The sequence below is a fragment of the Salmo trutta genome, chromosome 38, assembly GCF_901001165.1.
Source record: "Salmo trutta chromosome 38, fSalTru1.1, whole genome shotgun sequence".
NCBI classification, from domain to species: domain Eukaryota; kingdom Metazoa; phylum Chordata; class Actinopteri; order Salmoniformes; family Salmonidae; genus Salmo; species Salmo trutta.
In genome coordinates, this window is record NC_042994.1 from 33,622,319 (window position 1) to 33,643,550 (window position 21,232).

At 42.6% G+C, this 21,232-nt stretch overlaps 1 protein-coding gene and 1 long non-coding RNA gene across 2 annotated transcripts; both read left to right on the top strand.

The window, feature by feature from the left end:
• Window positions 1-1,727: 1,727 nt before the first annotated feature.
• LOC115178107 (uncharacterized) lies at window positions 1,728-16,322 on the top strand. The gene is made up of 3 exons (XR_003872551.1): window positions 1,728-2,009; window positions 2,169-2,292; window positions 16,275-16,322. It is a non-coding gene; the product is annotated as an uncharacterized LOC115178107 (long non-coding RNA).
• Window positions 16,323-16,345: 23 nt separating this feature from the next.
• LOC115178096 (zinc finger protein 239-like) lies at window positions 16,346-17,583 on the top strand (the record flags this gene model as incomplete). The annotated part of the gene is made up of 1 exon (XM_029739133.1): window positions 16,346-17,583. A coding segment is annotated over one exon (1,083 nt), but the record flags the coding sequence as incomplete, so codon positions are not given.
• Between the last annotated feature and the right edge of the window lie 3,649 nt (window positions 17,584-21,232).

Below are 21,232 nucleotides of genomic sequence, written 5' to 3' on the forward strand. Positions count from 1 at the left end.
TGACACTCCACACACTATCACACATTAAATAGTTATTTTCCTCATCAGTCTACACACAATACCCCGTAATGACATCACAATACCCCGTAATGACATCACAATACTCCATAATGACATTGCAATACCCCAAAATGACATCACAGTATCCCATAATGACATCACAATACCCCATAATGACATCACAGTATCCCATAATGACATCACAATACCCCATAATGACATCACAATACCCCATAATGACATCACAATACCCCATAATGACAAAGCAAAAACTGTTTTTTTTTTAACATTTTTGCTAATTTATAAAGTAAAAAAATGAAATATCACATTTACATAAGTATTCAGACCCTTTACCCGGTACTTTGTTGAATCACCTTTTGCAGCGATTACTGCTTTGAGTCTTCTTGGGTATGACGCTACAAGCTTGGCACACCTGTATTTGGGGAGTTTTTCCCATCCTTCTCTGCAGATCCTCTGAAGCTCTGTCAGGTTGGATGTGGAGTGTCGCTGCACAGCTGTTTTCCGGTCTCTCCAGAGATAATTGATAGGGTTCAAGTCCAGGCTCTGGCTGGGCCACTCAAGGACATTCAGAGACTTGTCCCGAAGCCACTCCTGCATTGTCTTGGCTGTGTGCTTAGGGGTCGTTGTCCTGTCGGAAGGTGAACCTTCGCCCCCAGTCTGAGGTCCTGAGCATTCTGGAGCAGGTTTTCATCAAAGATCTCTCTTTCTACTTTACTCCGTTCATCTTTGCGTTCATCTACTCTTCCTGGGGTCCAGCGAAATTAAGGCAGTTTATACAATTTTAAAAACATTACAATATATTCACAGACTCAGGCCCGTACTCCACCACTACCACATATCTACAATACTAAATCCATGTGTATGTACAGTGCGTATGTTATCGTGTGTGTGTGTGTGTGTGTGTGTGTGTGTGTGTGTGTGTGTGTGTGTGTGTGTGTGTGTGTATGCGTGTGTGTGTGTGTGTGTGTGTGTGTGTGTGTGTGTGTGTGTGTGTGTGTGTGTGTGTGTGTGTGTGTCTGTCTCTTCACAGTCCCCGCTGTTCCATAAGGTGTTTATTTAATCAGGTTTTTTTTTAAATCAAATTTTGCTGTTTGCATCAGTTACTTGATGTGGAATAGAGTTCCATGTAGTCATGGCTCTATGTAGTACTGTGTACCTCCCATAGTCTGTTCTGGACTTGGGGACTGTGAAGAGACCTCTGGTGGCATGTCTTGTTGGGTATGGATGGATGTCTGAGCTGTGTGCCAGTAGTTTAAACAGACCTCTGGTGGCATGTCTTGTGGGGTATGGATGGGTGTCTGAGCTGTGTACCAGTAGTTTAAACAGACCTCTGGTGGCATGTCTTGTGGGGTATGTATGGGGGTCTGAGCTGTGTACCAGTCGTTAGGACAGACCTCTGGTGGGCATGTCTTGTGGGGTATGGATGGGTGTCTGAGCTGTGTACCAGTAGTTAGGACAGACAGCTCGGTGCGTTCAACATGTCAATACCTTTCTCTCATGGTGAGATTGTAGACACCTGAATTGATAGTGCAGTTTGTTAACTAGCTACTTCACATGCTGATATTCACTTTGGGTATTATTGTGTGGATCAATCGATTTTTTATGTATTTTTTTTAAACTAAAAAATCCACTTTTCCCTCAACTGCGTTACCCACTCCAGTCAACAGATGGAGATGTAGGGTCTTGAAGGTGCCAGAGTGACGTATAATATAATGGACGGGAGGCGCTTCTTCAAACACAACAGACACCTCGTTAGCCAGCTGGCCGATACAATAAAGCTCTTTAGAGGTGTTCCGTTTATATTAGCCACTGTGTTTTAAACACGATTCTGTCGTGTTTACTTGTTACCTACCTACATTTCATATCATATTTACGTTTTGTTGTTTGTTTGCTGGCTGGCTGGTTAAGTTAGCAATAGCCTAGCTAGTTAGCTAAAATCCACCGATATGAGTTCACTCAGCTTCTCTCTTGTTAAAGAAGAGGAGGAGGTCTGCTGGACGGAGAAAGAATTTGTCGTGAAAGAGGAGGATGAAGAGGATGTTACAGTAAAACAAGAAGTAGAGGGTGAGGCTGTTACAGTGAAAGAAGAAGAGAAAGACGTTTCAGTGAAAGAAGAGGAAGACGCGTTCAGAGTGAAAGAGGAGGAGGAAGAGGAAGAGGAGGATGATGCAGTTTTTGGAGTGAAAGAGGAGGAGGGAAAGATAACTGTCACATCGAAAGACGAGAAGGGAGAAGGAAAGGAGGCAGAGACAGGAGATCAGATTAACACCAGTAAGTACTGATCTTAAAGAACTGAGACACTCTGCAGTTGTTGAACTGGTGTGATTTTTTTTTTTTTAAAAGGGGTCAGTCTGAGGTTGTTACAACCATATTTGTGTAACCGATGTGTAATGGCTAGTAGTTAGCGGTGGTGCGCGCTAATAGCGTTTCAATCAGTGACGTCACTCACAGTTGTTGATGTGTGCAGAGGGTCCCTGGTTCGAGCCCGGGTTGGGGCGAAGAGAGGGACGGAACCTACACTGTTACATTTGGACTATAAATTAATGATATATATGTGTCATTGATTCTTGAAGAATATAACTTAGAAATGCTTCATGACCTTATTAGTTCAGCTGTCGTTCCCCAATCAGGACTTAAAATATACTCTCTCTTTTACTCCAGTGTTTGTAAACAAAGTAAACGTCAACGTGGTTAAAACTATCATTTTGATGATGTCGTGGATGGTCAGTCCATAGCATCCATAACTCGGTCTGTGAATTAGAGTTACATTTTCCCCCCCGGGCCACAGGTCCTAGTCTGTCCATACCGTCAGCCCCCAGTCCCAACCTGTCCCTCTCTACTCCCCCTCCACTCCCCAGAGGCCTGAGATACCCCAGACCCCGGGCCCCAGGCCCATCTCTCTCTGCTCTGGAGGTCCCAGCCTCTCCATCTCTACTCCTTCTACTCCCCAGAGCCTTCAGACCAGCTCTTCTTATTACAACCAAACACAGAGTGCTGATTTTATGTCTTCAGCCGCCCGTCAGGACTGTGTTCGGTACATAACAGGAAACGGTGCTCTACTGAACAACCAGTTCAGGACATAAAACCCCCTAATAGAACAGGAAACGGTGCTCTACTGAACAACCAGTTCAGGACATAAAACCCCCTAATAGAACAGGAAACGGTGCTCTACTGAACATAAAACCCCCTAATAGAACAGGAAACGGTGCTCTACTGAACATAAACCCCCCCTAATGGAACAGGAAACGGTGCTCTACTGAACATAAACCCCCTAATAGAACAGGAAACGGTGCTCTACTGAACAACCAGTTCAGGACATAATACCCCCTAATAGAACAGGAAACGGTGCTCTACTGAACATATAACCCCCCCTAATAGAACAGGAAACGGTGCTCTACTGAACATAAAACCCCCCCTAATAGAACAGGAAACGGTGCTCTACTGAACATAAACCCCCCCCCCTAATAGAACAGGAAACGGTGCTCTACTGAACATAAACCCCCCCCCCCCTAATAGAACAGGAAACGGTGCTCTACTGAACATAAAACCCCCCCTAATAGAACAGGAAACGGTGCTCTACTGAACAACCAGTTCAGTACATAAAACCCCCTAATAGAACAGGAAACGGTGCTCTACTGAACATAAACCCCCCCCCCCTAATAGGACAGGAAACTGTGCTCTACTGAACATAAAACCCCCCCTAATAGGACAGGAAACAGTGCTCTACTGAACATAAACCCCCCCCTAATAGAACAGGAAACGGTGCTCTACTGAACATAACCCCCCCCCCCCTAATAGAACAGGAAACGGTGCTCTACTGATCAACCAGTTCAGGACATAAACCCCCCCCTAATAGAACAGGAAACGGTGCTCTACTGAACATAAAACCCCCCCTAATAGAACAGGAAACGGTGCTCTACTGAACATAAACCCCCCTAATAGAACAGGAAACGGTGCTCTACTGAACATAAACCCCCCTAATAGAACAGGAAACGGTGCTCTACTGAACATAAACCCCCCTAATAGAACAGGAAACGGTGCTCTACTGAACATAAAACCCCCCCTAATAGAACAGGAAACGGTGCTCTACTGAACATAAAACCCCCCCTAATAGAACAGGAAACGGTGCTCTACTGAACAACCAGTTCAGTACATAAACCCCCCTAATAGAACAGGAAACGGTGCTCTACTGAACATAAACCCCCCCCCCCCTAATAGAACAGGAAACGGTGCTCTACTGAACATAAAACCCCCCTAATAGAACAGGAAACGGTGCTCTGCTGAACAACCAGTTCAGTACATAAACCCCCCTAATAGAACAGGAAACGGTGCTCTACTGAACATAAACCCCCCCCCCCTAATAGAACAGGAAACGGTGCTCTACTGAACATAAAACCCCCCTAATAGAACAGGAAACGGTGCTCTACTGAACATAAACCCCCCTAATAGAACAGGAAACGGTGCTCTACTGAACATAAACCCCCCCCTAATAGAACAGGAAACGGTGCTCTACTGAACATAAAACCCCCCTAATAGAACAGGAAACGGTGCTCTACTGAACATAAACCCCCCTAATAGAACAGGAAACGGTGCTCTACTGAACATAAAACCCCCCTAATAGAACAGGAAACGGTGCTCTACTGAACATAAAACCCCCCTAATAGAACAGGAAACGGTGCTCTACTGAACATAAACCCCCCTAATAGAACAGGAAACGGTGCTCTACTGAACATAAAACCCCCCCCTAATAGAACAGGAAACGGTGCTCTACTGAACAACCAGTTCAGTACAGGTTGGGTTGTGTGTTCAAAAAGCCCCGTCACCATTTAAATGTGTCAGTAAATGCGGATGACTGCAACACTAAACACGTCAGTTACTACAGCGATTTGAAATGACTAAACACGTCAGTTACTACAGCGATTTGAAATGACTCAACACTACTAAACACGTCAGTTACTACAGCGATTTGAAATGACTCAACACTACTAAACACGTCAGTTACTACAGCGATTTGAAATTACTCAACACTACTATACACGATGACTTGTCAATGACCCAAACCTTAATCCCTACCATTGTGAAGCTGAGTTGTCATAATGCTTCAGCAAATGTACATTATCCCAGGGGCGCTGGTAGACACAATGTAAGTAACCTAATTTATGTCCCTCTTACAGCCCTGAATGCCTCTGCTGATCCTATAGCTAGTGTATGCAGTAATCATATGCCTATGAACCAGAGTTATAAAACCTGAGTCAATGTGGAGGCTATATACAGGGTATTACGGTACAGAGTCAATGTGGAGGCTATATACAGGGTATTACGGTACATTTACATTTACATTTAAGTCATTTAGCAGACGCTCTTATCCAGAGCGACTTACAAATTGGTGCATTCACCTATAATATCCAGTAGAACAACCACTTTACAATAGTGCATCTAAATCTTTTAAAGGGGGGGGGGGGGGGTTAGAAGGATTACTTTATCCTATCCCAGGTATTCCTTAAAGAGGTGGGGTACAGAGTCAATGTGGAGGCTATATACAGGGTGTTACGGTACAGAGTCAATGTGGAGGCTATATACATGGGGTACTGGTACAGAGTCAATGTGGAGACTATATACAGGGGGTACAGAGTCAATGTGGAGGCTATATACAGGGTGTTACGGTACAGAGTCAATGTGGAGGCTATATACATGGGGTACTGGTACAGAGTCAATGTGGAGACTATATACAGGGGGTACAGAGTCAATGTGGAGGCTATATACATGGGGTACTGATACAGAGTCAATGTGGAGACTATATACAGGGGGTACTGATACAGAGTCAATGTGGAGACTATATACAGGGGGTACCGGTACAGAGTCAATGTGGAGGCTATATACATGGGGTACCGGTACAGAGTCAATGTGGAGGCTATATACAGGGGGTACCGGTACAGAGTCAATGTGGAGGCTATATACAGGGTGTTACGGTACAGAGTCAATGTGGAGGCTATATACAGGGGGTACCGGTACAGAGTCAATGTGCGGAGGCACCGGTGTCGAGATAATATGTACATGTAGATAGAGTTACAGTGACTGCATAGATAATAAACAGAGAGTAGCAACAGTGTAGAGGGGGGGGGTCAATGTAAATAGTCTGTTTGATTAGCTGTTCAGGAGCCTTATAGAGGTCCTGGATGGCAGGAATCTTGGCCCCGGTGATGTACTGGGTCGTACGTACCACCCTCTATAGGGCCTTGTGGTCAGAGGCTGAGCAGTTGCCATACCAGGCGGTGATGCAACCAGTCAGGATGCTCTCGATGGTGCAGCTGTAGAACTTTTTTAGGATCTGAGGACCCATGACAAATCTTTTCAGTCTCCAGTCTCTTGGTGTGCTTGGACCATGATAGTTTGTTAGTGATGTGGACACCAAGGAACTGGAAGCTCTCAACCTGCTCCACTACAGCCCCGTCGATGAGAATGGGGACGTGCTCGGTCCTCCTTTTCCTGTAGTCCACAATCATCTCCTTTGTCTTGATCACGTTGAGGGAAAGGTTGTTGTCCTGGCACCACATGGCCAGGTCTCTGACCTCCTCCCTATAGGCTGTCTCATCGTTGTCGGTGATCAGGCCTACCACTGTTGTGTCGTCAGCAACCTTAATGATGGTGTTGGAGTCGTGCCTGGCCGTGGAGTCGTGAGTGAACAGGGAGTACAGGAGGGGACTGAGCACGCACCCCTGAGGGGCCCTGTGTTGAGGATCACCCCTGAGGTGCCCTGTGGTGAGGGTAGGTAACCCAGGGCCCCCCTGAGGGGCCCTGTGTTACCTACCCTCACCACCTGGGGGAGGCCCGTCAGGAAGTCCAGGATCCAGTTGCAGAGGGAGGTGTTTGGTCCCAGGGGTCCTTAGCTTAGTGATGAGTTTTGAGGGCATTATGGTGTTGAACACTGAGCTGTAGTCAATGAATAGCATTCTCACATAGGTGTTCCTTTTTGTCCAGGTGGGAAAGGGCAGTGGGGAGTGGCAATAGAGATCGCATCATCTGTGGATCTGTTGGGGTGGTATACGAATTGGAGTGGGTCTAGGGTACCTGGGATGATGGTGTTGATGTGAGCCATGACCAGCCTTTCAAAGCATTTCATGGCTACAGACCGTGAGTGCTATGGGTCGGTTGTCATTTAGGCAGGTTACCTTGGTGTTCTTGGGCACAGGGACTATGGTGGTCTGCTGGAAACATGTTGGTATTACAGACTCGGTCAGGGACAGGTTGAAAATGTCAGTGAAGACACTTGACAATTGGTCAGCGCATGCTCGGAGTACACATCCTGGTAATCAGTCTTGTGAATGTTGACCTGTTAAAGGTCTCACTCACATCGGCTGCGGAGAGCGTGATCACACAGTCGTCCGGAACAGCTGATGCACTCAATCATGTTTCAGTCTTACTTGCCTCGAAGCAAGCAAAGAAGTAGTTTTAGCTCATCTGGTAGGCTCGTGTCACTGGGCAGCTCTCGGCTGTGCTTCCCTATTGTAGTCTGTAATAGTTTGCAAGCCCTGCCACATCCGACGAGCCGGTGTAGTACGATTCAAACCTATCTAACAGAACACAGAGGGTGTTCTTTAATGGAAGCCTCTCCAATAAAATCCAGGTAGAATCAGGAGTTCTCCAGGGCAGCTGTCTAAGCCCCTTACTTTTTTCAATCTTTACTAATGACGACATGTCAGTTAAAGTTCCAAATGTCCATTTATGTGGATGACTCAACACTATACAGAAAATAAGTTAGTCCTAAATATTTCAAAAACTAAAAGCATTGTATTTTGGACAAATCATTTACTAAACCTCTTAAAATTGAGCAAGTTGAGGAGACTAAACTGCTTGGAGTTAACCTGGATTGTAAACTGTCATGGTCAAAACATGTTGATACAACAGTAGCTAAGATGTGGAGAAGTCTGTCCATAATAAAGCCTTACTCTGCCTTAACAGCACTATCAACAAGGCAGGTCCTACAGGCCCTAGTTTCTACCTTCTTAACCTGTCTGGGCTAGGGGGCAGTATTTTCACGGCCGGATGAAAAACGTACCCAATTTAAACAGGTTACTACTCTGTCCCAGAAACGAGAATATGCATATTATTAGTAGATTTGGATAGAAAACACTCTAAAGTTTCTAAAACTGTTTGAATGGTGTCTGTGAGTATAACAGAACTCATTAGGCAGGCAAAAACCTGAGAAGATTCCAAGTAGGAAGTGGCCTGTCTGCGATTTTGTAGTTCTCCTTTTGCTTGTCTATCGAAACTACAGTATCCGTGGGGTTATGTTGCACTTTCTAAGGCTTCCATTGGCTCTCTAAAGCCGCCAGAAAGCGGATTGGGGCGTCTCCTGTCTCTGGGCAAAGTATAGTAACTCAGTTTGTCAGTGGTCTGCCTGAGGACAAAGGAAATGGAAATGTGCTTTCACGAGACCTCGCCATTTTTTCTTTTCCTCTTTGAATGAATACAGTATTGTCCGGTTGGAATATTATCGCTATTTTACAAGAAAAATACCATAGAAATTGATTTTAAACAGCGTTTGACATGCTTCTAAGTACGGTAATGGAACATTTGGAAATTTTTGGTCTCGAAATGCGCACGCGCGTTACCCTTTGGATAGTGAACTGAACGCACGAGCAAAACGGGGGTATTTGCACATAACTATGCATTATTTGGAACAAAAACAACATTTGTTGTGGAAGTAGCAGTCCTGGGAGTGCATTCTGACGAAGAACAGCAAAGGTAATCCAATTTTTGTAATAGTAATTCTGAGTTTAGGTGACCCCGAAATTGGCGGGTGTCAAATTAGCTAGCCGTGATGGCTGAGCTATGTACTCAGAATATTGCAAAATGTGCTTTCGCCGAAAAGCTATTTTAAAATCTGACATAGCATTTGCATAAAGGAGTTCTGTATCTATAATTCTTAAAATAATTGTTATGTATTTTGTCAATGTTTATGATGAGTAATTTAGTAAATTCACCGGAAGTTTTGGGTGGGAATGCTAATTCTGAACATCACATGCTAATGTAAAAAGCTGTTTTTTGATATAAATATGAACTTGATTGAACAAAACATGCATGTATTGTATAACATAATGTCCTAGGAGTGTCATCTGATGAAGATCATCAAAGGTTAGTGCTGCATTTAGCTGTGTTTTGGGTTTTTGTGACATATATGCTTGCTTGAAAAATGGCTGTGTGGTTATTTGTGTCTATGTACTCTCCTAACATAATCAAATGTTTTGCTTTCGCTGTAAAGCCTTTTTGAAATCGGACAATGTGGTTAGATTAACGAGAGTCTTATCTTTCAAATGGTGTAAAATCGTATGTTTGAAATATTGAAATTATTGCATTTTTGAGGTATTTGTATTTCGCGCCACGCGATTCCACTGGCTGTTGAATAGAGTGGGACGCTAACGTCCCACCTAGCCCATAGAAGTTAACAACACTATCAACAAGGCAAGTCCTACAGGCCCTAGTGTCTACCTTCTTAACCTGTCTGGGGTATGTGGGACGATTTCGTCCCACCTACGTAACAGCTACTGAAATTCCAGTGGCGCGATTTTTGAATCGTTAGAAATACTATTACTTCAATTTCTCAAACATATGACTATTTTACAGCTATTTAAAGACAAGAATCTCGTTAATCTAACCCCACTGTCCGATTTCAAAAAGGCTTTACAACGAAAGCAAAACATTAGATTATGTCAGCAGAGTGCCCAGCCAGAAAAAATCAGACAGCCATTTTTCAAGCTAGCATATCATGTCACATAAACCCAAACCACAGCTAAATGCAGCACTAACCTTTGATGATCTTCATCAGATGACACACCTAGGACATTGTGTTATACAATACATGCATGTCTGTTCAATCAAGTTCATATTTATATCAAAAAACAGCTTTTTGCATTAGCATGTGACGTTCAGAAAACGCATAACCCCCGGCAAACTTCCGTTGAATTTACTAACAGTTTGCTAAATTACTCACGATAAACGTTCACAAAAAGCATAACAATTATTTTAAGAATTATAGATACATTACTCCTCTATGCACTCGATATGTCCGATTTTAAAATAGCTTTTCGGATGAAGCACATTTTGCAATAATCTAAGTACATAGCCCGGCATTACAGGGCTAGCTATTTAGATACCCACCCAGGTCAGCATCCACCAAAATCACATTTCCTATAAGAAAAATGTTCTTACCTTGCTTGTTCTTCATCAGAATACACTGCCAGGACTTCTACTTCAATAACAAATGTTGGTTTGGTCCCAAATAATCCATCGTTATATCCAAACAGTGACGTTTTGTTCGTGAGTTCTAGAATGCTTCTTCCCGGTTTCGCGCATGGCGCATTGGCGTGTCAAAAATGTCTAAATATTCCATTACCGTACTTCGAAGCATGTCAACCGCTGTTTAAAACCAATTTTTATGCCATTTATGTCGTAGAGAAGTGATAATATTCCGACCGGGAGTATGCATTGAGCCTAAACAGCCGAATAAAATTTCTCCTCAGAAGCGACTCATGCACGCGCATCATTCAAAGGTCCTCGGAGCAGCCACTTACAAAAGGCGATAATCTGTTTCAACCTGAGGCTCCCTCGTAAACCTTCAGTTATTTCGCGGGCTCTGAGAGCCTATTGGAGCCCTGGGAATTGTCACGTTACAGCTAAGATCCTTACTTTTCAATAAAAAGATGCAATACGCACGACTCCTTGTCAGACAGGGTACTTCCTGCTTGAAACCTTGTCAGGTTTTTGCCTGCCATAGGAGTTCTGTTATACTCACAGACACCATTCAAACAGTTTTAGAAAATTCAGAGTGTTTTCTATCCAAACCTGAACAATAATATGCATATTCTAGCTTCTGAGTTGGTGTAGGAGGCAGTTAAAAATGGGAACATATTTTTCCAAAATTCTCAATACTGCCCCCTAGCCCAGACAGGTTAACAGCACTATCAACAAGGCAGGTCCTACAGGCCCTAGTTTTGTTCAGTCGTCTGGTGCCACAAGAAAGGACTTAGGAAAATTGCAATTGGCTCAGAACAGGGCAGCACGGCTGGCTCTTGGATGTACACAGAGAGCTAACATTAATAATATGCATGTCAATCTCTCCTGGCTCAAAGTGGAGGAGAGATTGACTTCATCACTGCTTATATTTATGAGAGGTATTGACATGCTGAATGCACTGAGCTGTCTGTTTAAACTACTCGCACACAGCTCAGACACCCATCCATACCCCACAAGACATGCCACCAGAGGTCTGTTTAAACTACTGGCACACAGCTCAGACACCCACCCATACCCCACAAGACATGCCACCAGAGGTCTGTTTAAACTACTAGCATACAGCTCAGACACCCATATGTCGTGACGTTGTATTAGTTAATGTGACGACTGTTGCTCATCGAATGATTAACGGTTTATAATTACGTGATTCAATGAATTAAGCAATGAATCAAGCAATTATTAACTCATTAACCTGGGGCACCATGGGAACATTGTTTTGATTGAGTTTCTATTTCCCAAATTAACTCAAAGGATATCAGAATATCGATTACAACAGTCGCTAAATTAATCAGTTTCCTCTACAGTCTCATAATCTGAAAGTCGTATAATCCGGGAATCTGCACGGACCCGGGCTTTACCACTGAATTTACCACACCAATCTTAGTTGATTATTTATTTACTAGCAAGCTAAAATGATGATAAAAATGCACATACACAAAACACAGTCTAGCTATTGATTAGGACTTAGTATAACGGGCCAACACACTATGGCGCGTGTTACCCAAAATGGGGATTTTAAAGAGAGAGAAAGAAAGGAAGTACACGAGAGAAATATATATTTGGGTTCATTTGTCAGCTATGCTTATTTAAACCTAGCCTTGCCCCGAACTGCCGCTCTTATGGGTCAGAATATAATGATGTAATTACGTGTTGTAGTTCTCAGGTGGGAAGCTCCGCGTGGGTCGTTTAGGCTTCTAAATGACGCACTTCTTCTCCGGCGCAACTCTCTGGTTGTCCTCACGATGTCAGTGTCCTTCTTGGCTAAGTGGTCTGATCCTCACCCTTGATCGGAAAGGGGTCTTCTGAGGACAGACAGCTCTGTAGCTCAGAGCTCACAGCTTCGGCTCGAATGGTGTCGATACCACGATTCAATGGAGAGTGGAGGCTGGGTGGTTCGGCTTGAATTCACCCGCTTAGACACAGCTACTCGTCCGTAGCTCGTGTAGAAAAATATTTCTTTGTCTTCAACCTTGTGTTTCGTTTTGGGGTTCGTCGACTTTGTTAGACCTTGGCTGCAGCTTGGGGTCAATAGTCTCCTATGTTAATTCTTCACTCTCCTGTCTTATACCCTCGGGTCAGAAGTGGGCGTAACAGCCTTTAGGGCGATTCTCTGGGCGGACCAAGTACAGGGGGCAAGGCTTAGATTTGGCTAAAAATCTGATTTTAGACACTAACTTCACATTTCATCTTTATCAAAACATTCTGTTTGATTTGGATATTTTCCAAACAGCGTACAATGTATAAACATCAGGCATATACTGGGAAAACTCTTAAAGGTACAATGTTTTCATAATAACGTCATCTCTTAACCTTTAAAAACCAATACAAAAGTTACATACATTTTAATATTCCACTTTTCGTCATAACCACCATTGTGGCTGACGGAAACCATTGTTCCAAAGTTCCTTTATTGCATGTTTAAGGTTCTGAGGCCAGTTCTCCATTGTTAGGACAAAGGAATTTCTCTGTATTATGGGCATGAGGTGTCATAAAACCCCCACATCTTCAGACCCCTAGATCTCTCCTCCTCTGTTGGGGGTTTGGGAGATAATCTGTAGGGTGGTGGTCTCCTGTACCCTGACCTGATCAGGACAGTCATGACACATACATACCCCACAAGACATGCCACCAGAGGTCTGTCTAAACTACTGGCACACAGCTCAGACACCCATGCATACCCCACAAGACATGCCACCAGAGGTCTCTTCACAGTCCCCAAGTCCAGAACAGACTATGGGAGGAGCACAGTACTACATAGAGCCATGACTACATGGAACTCTATTCCACATCAGGTAACTGATGCAGCAGTAGAATTAGATTTAAAAAACAGATTAAAAAATACACGTTATGGAACAGCTGGGACTGGGAAGCAACACAAACATAGACATGCAAACAAACACACCATAACATACACACTATACACACACACCATAACATACTATACACACACACCATAACATACTATACACACACACCATAACATACTATACACACACACCAGAACATACTATACACACACACCATAACATACTATACACACACACCATAACATACTATACACACACACCATAACATACTATACACACACACCATAACATGCTATACACACACACCATAACATGCTATACACACACACCATAACATACTATACACACACACCATAACACACTATACACACACACCATAACATACTATACACACACACCATAACACACTATACACACACACCATAACACACTATACAAACACACCATAACATACACACTATACACACACACCATAACATACTATACACACCATAACATACATACTATACACACACCATAACATACGCACTATACACACACACACCATAACATACGCACTATACACACACACACCATAACATATGCACTATACACACACACCATAACATATGCACTATACACACACACCATAACATATGCACTATACACACACACCATAACATACTATACACACACACCATAACATACTATACACACACACCATAACATACTATACACACACACACCATAACATACTATACACACACACCATAACATACGCACTATACACACACCATAACATACGCACTATACACACACACCATAACATACTATACACACACACCATAACATACTATACACACACACCATAACATACGCACCATACACACACACCATAACATACGCACTATACACACACACCATAACATACTATACACACCATAACATACGCACTATACACACACACCATAACATACGCACTATACACACACACCATAACATACTATACAAACACACCATAACATACGCACTATACACACACACCATAACATATGCACTATACACACACCATAACATATGCACTACACACACACACCATAACATACTATACACACACACCATAACATACTATACACACACACCATAACATACTATACACACACACACCATAACATACTATACACACACATCATAACATACGCACTATACACACACCATAACATACGCACTATACACACACACCATAACATACTATACACACACACCATAACATACTATACACACACACCATAACATACTATACACACACACCATAACATACGCACCATACACACACACCATAACATACGCACTATACACACACACCATAACATACTATACACACCATAACATACGCACTATACACACACACCATAACATACGCACTATACACACACACCATAACATACTATACAAACACACCATAACATACGCACTATACACACACACCATAACATATGCACTATACACACACCATAACATATGCACTACACACACACCATAACATATGCACTATACACACCATAACATACTATACACACACACCATAACATACGCACCATACACACACACCATAACATACGCACTATACACACACACCATAACATACTATACACACCATAACATACGCACTATACACACACACCATAACATACGCACTATACACACACACCATAACATACTATACAAACACACCATAACATACGCACTATACACACACACCATAACATATGCACTATACACACACCATAACATATGCACTACACACACACCATAACATATGCACTATACACACCATAACATACTATACACACACACCATAACATATGCACTATACACACACCATAACATACGCACTATACACACACACCATAACATATGCACTATACACACACACACACCATAACATATGCACTATACAAACACACCATAACATACTATACAAACACACCATAACATATGCACTACACACACACCATAACATACTATACAAACACACCATAACATATGCACTACACACACACCATAACATATGCACTATACACACACCATAACATATGCACTACACACACACCATAACATACACACTATACAAACACCATAACATATGCACTATACACACACACCATAACATATGCACTATACACACACACCATAACATACGCACTATACACACACACCATAACATACGCACTATACACACACCATAACATACACACTATACACACACCATAACATACACACTATACACACACCATAACATACGCACTATACACACACCATAACATACGCACTATACACACACCATAAGATACACACTATACACACACCATAACATACACACTATACACACACACCATAACATACACACTATACACACACACCATAACATACACACTATACACACACCATAACATACACACTATACAAACACACCATAACATACACACTATACACACACCATAACATACACACTATACACACACCATAACATACACACTATACACACACCATAACATACACACTATACAAACACACCATAACATACACACTATACATACATGTACACATGGATTTTGTATGGTAGTAGAGTAGAGGCCTGAGGACACACACCTAATGTGTTGTGAAATCTGTTATGAATGTATTGTAATGTTTTTAAAATGTATTAACTCCCTTAATTTTGCTGGACCCCAGGAAGAGTAGCTGCTGCCTTGGCAGGAACTAACGGGGATCCATAATAAACCCCAGGAAGAGTAGCTGCTGCCTTGGCAGGAACTAACGGGGATCCATAATAAACCCCAGGAAGAGTAGCCGCTGCCTTGGCAGGAACTAACGGGGATCCATAATAAACCCCAGGAAGAGTAGCCGCTGCCTTGGCAGGAACTAACGGGGATCCATAATAAACCTCAGGAAGAGTAATACCAAAAATAATATTGTGACCTAAAGTCATCTGGATCACTGCTGACGGTTTCAGTTTTCTGTAATAACTTGTTGTCAGAGTATCATCATCTACTTTTACTATAATAATATTGGTGACCTAAAGATGTCTGGATCAGTGCCTAAGGAAAAAAAAAAAGTTTGTAAAAGCATTTAAACGTTCACTACATTGACTGTCTGACTTTGTTGTTCACACAGGAAAGAGACAGGACTATCTTCACGGATCCTCTGGGGAGCCTCAACAACATCATGATGCTAACGAGGCAGAGAAGAGTCTCTCCACATCAGAACATCTCAAGAAACCCCAGCGGAGACCCACAGGGAAGAAACCTCACCGCTGCTCTGACTGTGGGAAGAGTTTCACCTCTTCAACAGAACTTAAAATACACCACAGAATCCATACAGGAGAGAAACCTTATAGCTGCACTGACTGTTTGAAGACATTTTCTCAACTAGGGAACCTGACAAAACACCAGTTGACACACACTGGAGAGAAGCCTTACCACTGCTCTGACTGCGAGAGGACCTTTTCAACATCACAGCGTTTAAAGCTGCACCAGCGAACACACACTGGAGAGAAGCCTTACCACTGCTCAGACTGTGGGAAAAGCTTAACCTCCTCAAGTGAACTGATTATACACCAGAGAACACATACAGGAGAGAGGCCTTATGGCTGTGATCAATGCGGGAAGCGATTCACTCAGTCATCAAACCTGACTGTACACAAGAGAGTACACACTGGAGAGAAGCCTTATCGCTGCTCCAACTGTGGAATGAGCTTTACTACCTCAAGCTATCTGATAACACACCAGAGAACACATACAGGAGAGAAGCCTTATAGCTGTGATCAATGTGGGAAGAGTTTTACTCAGCCAAGTCACCTGATTGTACACCAGAGAATACACACAGGAGAGAAACCTTACCACTGCTCTGACTGCGGAAAGGGTTTTGTTAGATCATCACATTTAAAATCTCACCAGAGAACACACACAGGAGAGAAGCCTCACCACTGCTCTGAATGTGGGAAGAGTTTTGCCTTATTAGACATACTGATAGTACATCAGAGAACCCACTCGGGTGAAAAGCCTTACCACTGCTCAGACTGTGGGAAGAGATGTACTACCTCAAGTAACCTGATATCACACAAGAGAACCCACACTGGAGAGAAACCTTACCACTGCTCTGACTGTGGGACGAGTTGTTCTACTTCAAGCAACCTGGCAGTACACCAGAGAACACACACTGGAGAAAAGCCTTATAGCTGTGATCAGTGTGAGAAGAGATACTCTCATTCAAGTTCTCTGATTAAACATCAGAAAATACACTCAGGAGATCCACAGAGTGTAGAATGATCTCCAACACCAGACCTGGGTAGTAGAACACAGTGGCCTCTATCTTGTAAAAACATATTTAGGAAGCTGTGGAAATTGATTTATTAATGTTAATATGAATTAAAACACGTTTATTCTATTATACACCTTAATGCTTAATATTTTCAAATTTATATTATGTAAGCTTATAACATAAAAATATTTAAATGTTTTAAGTATAGTTTTTTTTTTTTTTTAAGTACTAATGTTACTTTCCCCTCAAGCAAAATACTTAAATACATGTAATTCTGTTAAATACATGTTATTCTGTTAAATACATGTTATTCTGTTAAATACATGTAATTCTGTTAAATACATGTAATTCTGTTAAATACATGTAATTCTGTCCTTGGAAACATTGAACTGAACTACTGTTGAATACCATTCATTCCTCTGGAGGACGTCATGGTAACCAGGGGTTTAATACATAAACATTTAACTGAACTACTGTTGAATTCCATTCATTCCTCTGGAAGACGTCATGGTAACCAGGGTTTTAATACATAAACGGTTGGCACTCAGTCTCATGATACAGTGCCTTGCAAAGTATTCATCCCCCCCATTGGCATTTTTCCTATTTTGTTGCATTACAACCTGTAATTTAAATGGATTTATATTTGGATTTCATGTAATGGACATAAACACAAAATAGTCCAAATTGGTGAAGTGAAATGTAAAAAATTATTTATTTCAAAAAATTATAAAAAATAAAAACGTAAAAGTGGTGCGTGTATATGTATTCACCCCCTTTGCTATGAAGCCCCTAAATAAGATCGGGTGCAACCAATTACCTTCAGAAGCATGTGGGAGACTCCCCAAACATATGGAAGAAGGTACTCTTGTCAGATGAGACTAAAATTGAACTTTTTGGCCATCAAGAAAAACGATATGTCTGGCGCAAACCCAACAACTCTCATCACCCCGAGAACACCATCCCCAAAGTGAAGCGTGTTGGTGGCAGCATCATGCTGTGGGGATGTTTTTCATCGTCAGGGACTGGGAAACTGGTTAGAATTGAAGGAATGATGGATGGCGCTAAATACAGGGTAATTCTTGAGGGAAACCTGTTTGTCTTCCAGAGATTTGAGACTGGGACGGAGGTTCACCTTCCAGCAGGACAATGACCCTAAGCATACTGCTAAAGCAACACTTGAGTGGTTTAAGGGGAAACATTTAAATGTCTTGAATGACCTAGTCAAATCCCAGACCTCAATCCACTTGAGAATCTGTGGTATGACTTAAAGATTGCTGTACACCAGCGGAACCCATCCAACTTGAAGGAGCTGGAGCAGTTTTGCCTTGAAGAATGGGCAAAAATCCCAGTGGCTAGATGTGCCAAGCTTATAGAGACATACCCCAAGAGACTTGCAGCTGTAATTGCTGCAAATGGTGGCTCTACAAAGTATTGACTTTGGGAGGGTGAATAGTTATGCACGCTCAATTTTTCCGTTTTTTGTTGTTGTCTTATTTCTTGTTTGTTTCACACTAAAAAAAAAAATTTGCATCTTCAAAGTGGTAGGCATGTTGTGTAAATCAAGTGATACAAACCCCCCAAAATGTATTTTAATTCCAGGTTATAAGGCAACAAAATAGGAAAAATGCCAAGAGGGTAAATACTTTCGCAAGCCACTTTAGCTTGTATCTTATTTCATGATATCAACTGAATAATGTTGAACGTTTCCATCAATGTTTATTTTGTTTTTCATCAATAAACTAATTGATTTATAGTTTCATAATTTTTTTGGGGGGGGGTGAAATCGACCTCACGTCTTGTTGGGGGGAAACAAGATATAATTGTGTTTTTATCAGGTGTCATTGGTTGGTTGACCTTTTCTGTCTCTGTTCACTGGTAAAGCACTTTTTTCCACTTTTAGAGAGGGTGGAGCGTCTGCTAAATGACTTCATTGTGAAATGGGGGAGATGAGAAACAGGAAGAGGCTAGATTGAGGATTAGATGGTAAATGGGGGAGGGGAGAAACAGGAAGTGGTTAGATTGAGGACTAGATGGTAAATGGGGGAGGGGAGAAACAGGAAGTGGTTAGATTGAGGACTAGATGGTAAATGGGGGAGATGAGAAACAGGAAGTGGTTAGATTGAGGACTAGATGATAAATGGGGGAGGGGAGAAACAGGAAGTGGTTAGATTGAGGACTAGATGGTAAATGGGGGAGGGGAGAAACAGGAAGTGGTTAGATTGAGGACTAGATGGTAAATGGGGGAGGGGAGAAACAGGAAGAGGTTAGATTGAGGACTAGATGGTAAATGGGGGAGGGGAGAAACAGGAAGTGGTTAGATTGAGGACTAGATGGTAAATGGGGGAGGGGAGAAACAGGAAGAGGTTAGATTGAGGACTATATGGTAAATGGGGGAGGGGAGAAACAGGAAGAGGTTAGATTGAGACAAGCTGACCTCAGAGATACAACAGGACAACTTGATCTGACTACACAGACTGACAGACTACAGACTACAGACCAACAAACTGACAGACTACAGACTGACAGACTACAGACTGACAGAATACAGACTACAGAGACAAGCTGACCTCAGAGCTACAACAGGACAACTTGATCTGAACGTTGTGAAGGAACCATAACTTTTTCACACAGTGGAAACCTGACAGAGAGACTGGATACCTCTCTACAACGGTATGTAACATTACAGCCTGGTCTCATAGACCTGATAGAGGAGAGACTGGATACCTCTCTACAACGGTATGTAACATTACAGCCTGGTCTCATAGACCTGATAGAGGAGAGACTGGATACCTCTCTACAACGGTATGTAACATTACAGCCCGGTCTCATAGACCCGATAGAGGAGAGACTGGATACCTCTCTAAAACGGTATGTAACATTACAGCCCGGTCTCATAGACCCGATAGAGGAGAGACTGGATACCTCTCTACAACGGTATGTAACATTACAGCCTGGTCTCATAGACCTGATAGAGGAGAGACTGGATACCTCTCTACAACGGTATGTAACATTACAGCCTGGTCTCATAGACCCGATAGAGGAGAGACTGGATACCTCTACAACGGTATGTAACATTACAGCCTGGTCTCATAGACCTGATAGAGGAGAGACTGGATAGCTCTCTACAACGGTATGTAACATTACAGCCCGGTCTCATAGACCTGATAGAGGAGAGACTGGATACCTCTCTACAACGGTATGTAACATTACAGCCCGGTCTCATAGACCCGATAGAGGAGAGACTGGATACCTCTACAACGGTATGTAACATTACAGCCCGGTCTCATAGACCTGATAGAGGAGAGACTGGATACCTCTCTACAACGGTATGTAACATTACAGCCTGGTCTCATAGACCTGATAGACCTGATAGAGGAGAGACTGGATACCTCTCTACAACGGTATGTAACATTACAGCCTGGTCTCATAGACCCGATAGAGGAGAGACTGGATACCTCTCTACAACGGTATGTAACATTACAGCCCGGTCTCATAGACCTGATAGAGGAGAGACTGGATACCTCTCTACAACGGTATGTAACATTACAGCCTGGTCTCATAGACCCGATAGAGGAGAGACTGGATACCTCTCTACAACGGTATGGAACATTACAGCCTGGTCTCATAGACCCGATAGAGGAGAGACTGGATACCTCTCTACAACGGTATGTAACATTACAGCCCGGTCTCATAGACCTGATAGAGGAGAGACTGGATACCTCTCTACAACGGTATGTAACATTACAGCCTGGTCTCATAGACCTGATAGACCTGATAGAGGAGAGACTGGATACCTCTACAACGGTATGTAA